At 39.2% G+C, this 4,687-nt stretch overlaps 1 protein-coding gene across 1 annotated transcript; it reads right to left on the bottom strand.

The window, feature by feature from the left end:
* Window positions 1-327: 327 nt before the first annotated feature.
* LOC104956829 (AP-4 complex subunit beta-1-like) lies at window positions 328-3,014 on the bottom strand (the record flags this gene model as incomplete). The annotated part of the gene is made up of 3 exons (XM_010784379.1): window positions 2,744-3,014; window positions 735-959; window positions 328-501 (listed from the first exon to the last, which is right to left on the bottom strand). Coding segments are annotated over exons 1-3 (512 nt in total), but the record flags the coding sequence as incomplete, so codon positions are not given.
* Window positions 3,015-4,687: the final 1,673 nt, after the last annotated feature.

The raw sequence follows: 4,687 nt of genomic DNA, 5'->3' as shown, positions 1-4,687 counted from the left end.
TTTTCGGTATCGGTTTCGGCCAAGAATTTCCCATTCGGTGCACCCCTAATATGTACCTTTTTTGGACTTGCATACAGACATGTTTCTATATGTATATTGATATAGAAAAGTATTTATATTTGTATATGTAAACATAATTCTATTGTTGATATTTTATTATATACTGTTTTTTACATTCTTTATTCCTATTTATCCTTGTGTGAACTCTTACCTGTCCTGTCCTGTATTGTATTTAAATTGTAATCCTGCTGTTGCTTCAACATCTACATTTCAATAAAGGTCTATCTAAAAGACAGACTGTTGTGCCATTATTCTGTCTTGCTATACTGTTTAAAAGTTAGGAAAGAAAGAAAGTAAGAGTCCCCCCCACCTGTCTCAGAGTTGGGTTGGAGGTTGTGTATTTTGGCCCAGCCAAGAACAGCCACGCGTCGAACACAGGCCGCTCTGTCCCTTAGGCCTGCAGTCAGAGGCTGCTCCACATACTCCACCAGACTGGGCAACCTGGGCGGGCGCGGGCGCGGGCACACACACACACACACACACACACACACACACACACACACACACACACACACACACACACACACACACACACACACACACACACACACACACACACACACACACACACACACACACACACACACACACACACACACACACACACACACACACACACACGTCAGTCCTGCAGCCCGTGAGAGGGTTTGCGGTCCCTGTGTGCAGCAGCTCACCGGAGGTTGGTCATGTTCCTGAGAGCCAGGCTGCGCACCATGGGGTTGGGGTCCTGGCAGTCCTTCCTCAGCGTGTTGATGACCAGCAGAGACAGCTCAGGGTTTAGAGCGGCGTAGGAACACAGGAACACGTAGACCAGTTTCTTCTGGACGATGTCAGCAGTGGCACACGCTTTCACCATCTCACTGAACAGGCCGGACACATCCACACCCTGAGACATCGCCCTGAGGGGGGAGGGAGCGAGAGGGGGAGAGAGATGTTAAAATATAATAAGAGGCAGTGACCCTTACTTCCAGGTTCTTCCTTCCTGCAGCAGTCAGGCTCTACAACCACCACGGCGCCTGGTAGACCACCACACACACATAGACTGGAATACACCTGATGTGCAATTTACTCTTTGTTTTTCTTTCAATTTACTTACAATCTGTAAACAGTAGCAGCTACCACTTTGATATGGTCACTTTAAAAAAATATATATACTGTTACTTTTTCACCATGGTGTACTTTGTTATTTGTTTGACTTATTGTGCTTTTATTATTAATAATGTGTGCCAAATAAGATTTGATTTATATGCAAGGCTATTCTCTTTACTTTATCTGCACTGTACTTGTGCTGTTGTAATAACGGAAAGTTAGCCATGTAAAGGAATTCTGATTCCGAGGACAACAGTTTACTCTGGGAGTCTGTAAACAAACAAGTTTACAGTGTGACATTGGAGTCTTTAAAAGAAAGAAAACACGTTTGTGTCCTCCCTATTAACATACACAGGGGACAGAATATAAAATACATGAATTAAACCATTTCCTCACATTTCTACAATCTTTTAAACAACATACTTCGACTTTTATCTTACAGGTTTTGGAGGAAACTAAAGGGAATATCAAACACCTTAAATAACTTAGCAACAGTTTGACAATGTGAAATAAAACAACAATAATGTATGTTATAGCACCTATAATGTTTATTAATCTCATATACATTTTTATAAGGTTATCGAAAAACCTTAATGGAATCCTTTTGAAGCTGGACTTGACTATAACCATGTACCCTTTAAAGTTGTATAGCTTTTGTATTGTTAACCGTAAAGGGAAGTTGGCCATGATTTCCCTGCAAACCGGTTCAGTAAATAACCTCACATTTTGATAGTCAAGGTCTACATACATAGTAAGGATTCAATTGAAAAGGTTGGCCAACCTCTTAAAGGAATGTGTGGCAGGTCAAATATGAGGACAGTGTCAATATGTAACCATGTGTTTTGCAGTAATTATATGTACATTGAAACTTCTTCAAGATTCAAAGTCAGAAACATTTGGAGTAGAAATTCATTGCAATTCTAAAAAAAACGATTATTAGGATTTGTAATTTGGACTGGAATGAAAGATTATAGTTTGTGTAAAACAAATCATTGTCAAAATGTAATGTAAAAAATGTCATTATTATTACATTTTATTTATTATTGATATATATATAGTATGTTTTACAAATATAAGTATAATGATACAAAAGTTAACACAATTGAAAAGGATGTGTCTGTGAATTAAGATAATATATAAGCATCTTCAAACTTATAAACACAAAATATAAGATTTAAAAAAATCTTTCAAACCCTAAGGTGAATTCTTCAAAGAATAACGTATCCTTTTCATTTATTATTTAATTGAAGTTTATTTATGACAATTTCAATATATATTTTTTTATTGAAAGTAATAGTGTTTTCTCTGTACCATTATGGTGAATATGTAAATGAACAATTGAATATATATGTATGACGTGATAATATTGCTGCCGGTCATATGAACAACATGCATGTCAGGTGTCAGACAGTTTTGCTGAAAACATGGTTGTTTCTTTCTTGTTGCCTGTTCCAAGAACCACTACCGTAACAGCTAGACTAGACCGCCATCACAATACAAAAGGGCCCCAGTTTCAGACGGGTTCGACAGGATATTTTCTGCGGGGAACCCTTATAAAAGAACTGGTCACAAAGCGCTGAGGACCGTCACCTACCGGAGGACCTTGAGCACGGTGTTCCGGTATCGCAGCGGGTCGGACTGGATGTGGGGGTTACACAGAGCCCTCCTCAGCTCCCGCTCCGTGTCCTCACTACCCAGATACGGCATGGCGGACACACGCACCAGCCCACACTATGTTAATTTAAAATATCACCTGCGACATTACACTATTCTTAATCAGAAGAAATGTTACTTTTAAATCCATTTAATACTTTCAATTGGGGGGGTTCATTCCTATTTCCATGACTCGATTGTTTACACCGTGCGCACTTCCGCATTTCTTCTTCTGCTGTTAGTTTATGTTACCTTTGTGATATGCTGCCCTCTGCTGGTCGGCGTAGAGTGGGCATGTTTATGCATCATTCGAAGAACGCGTTTTTTATTTCTTACATTTTTGGGTAACACTTTACAATAAGAATACCTTTATAAAGGGTTTACGAATACTTTGTAATTCATTTATTAATTAGGTTGTGAACACTTTATAAATCCTTAATAAGCTTTTATAAGAGATAAGCAGGGCAACTGTGACCGGTTGCTTGCCAAATAGTGAGCCCACATTTATCTGTAGGCTACTGCTAAGCCTTATGGCTACTTAGCTTACTTCTTCATCAGCCAGCATCCTTGGTATCTGTTATTCACTGAGTTGATTCTCGCTAAGTAGCCAACATAAGGCTTAGTCCTCTTGCCAAATAGTGAGCCTGTGTTGATGTATGAAAACTATGTTAGAACTGATTCTTAATGATTAATAAAGTGTTTAAAAACTGATTCATAACCTAATAGTAAACCCTTTATGAATCATTTATAAGGGTAGTCTTATTGTAAAGTGGTACCCATTTTTGGTAACTTGTTAGTAGTCTTGTAGGCTAGTCATTGCATAAAACGCATCTAATAGAAAAACAAAGCAGTAGGTAAACTTAAATAAATATTAGAAATTAAACGTAAGTATAAGACATTTGAATCAGAATCAAGCAAGGAATTTGCTTTGGTATCTAGTGAAGTTGCACCTATAAAGAAAGGTGTTTCCTACTGTGTGCTGTGAAACATATGGAATGCATTATGTTAAAGTGGACCTATCAGGCTATATTTGAATAATAAATTGTAGGGGCAGGCCATACCATAGATAGATTCTAGGGCCAATATGGTCTACCTCCGGCCGCGGCAAGTACACAATACTACACGACACGCCCCCTACACGACACGCCCACCTGAGACGACACTACGGTGGCTGAGAGACATTACCGTACATGGCAGATTAAAAGCTAATTTCAAATGTTATTGTAGCATTTTAAGCAACTATTAGGCAAATAAATTAATAACCTAGTCTATCCGTTTGAGACACAACAGTATAACTTTCAACCCAAATAATTTTGTCAACTAAACGGTGGTTTAGTAAACTTTAAAAAAATATATAAAATAGGTATTAATGAGATAATCTATTAATTATGTTTGTCTATCTGCTACACATGTATTTATACATAAATGTAGATATTTGTGAACATCTAAATATAGCTGTTAAAGGTTTTAAGATATACATAATCACATCATGGGGTCATTAAGGACCAAATTAGGAGGGCCAGTCAGGCCACTAATGAGCTAGGAGGCGAAGATGACAGCCTCCACGTGGCTTCCTCTGCAAATAACAAGAAATGGTGCAAGACCAACTTGTGAAACTAATGTCGCCAACCAAACGTCAAGTTGGCAGGCTTAGGACTGGCGGACGGGCAGTTATCCCGTCCGTCGAAAACCGAGGCCTGTCAGTGCTTCAACTCAATGTCGAGGGCCTAACAACCGCCAAACTCTAAGAGACACACTGCACATCAGACAACATCCTCAAGATCCCTGGGTTCCATCTCGCTGGGTCCATCTACAGCAAGCAACACGGTGTGGCAATGTTCGTCCGTACTGAAATAAGCTGGTCAGCCAGTAGCCAATCCCCACC

This window comes from Notothenia coriiceps, unplaced genomic scaffold (assembly GCF_000735185.1).
Source record: "Notothenia coriiceps isolate Sejong01 unplaced genomic scaffold, NC01 NC01_scaffold00026415, whole genome shotgun sequence".
Classification (NCBI taxonomy): Eukaryota; Metazoa; Chordata; class Actinopteri; order Perciformes; family Nototheniidae; genus Notothenia; species Notothenia coriiceps.
The sequence above is the reverse complement of the archived record's forward strand: the minus strand, read 5'-3'. Positions and strand labels throughout refer to the sequence as shown.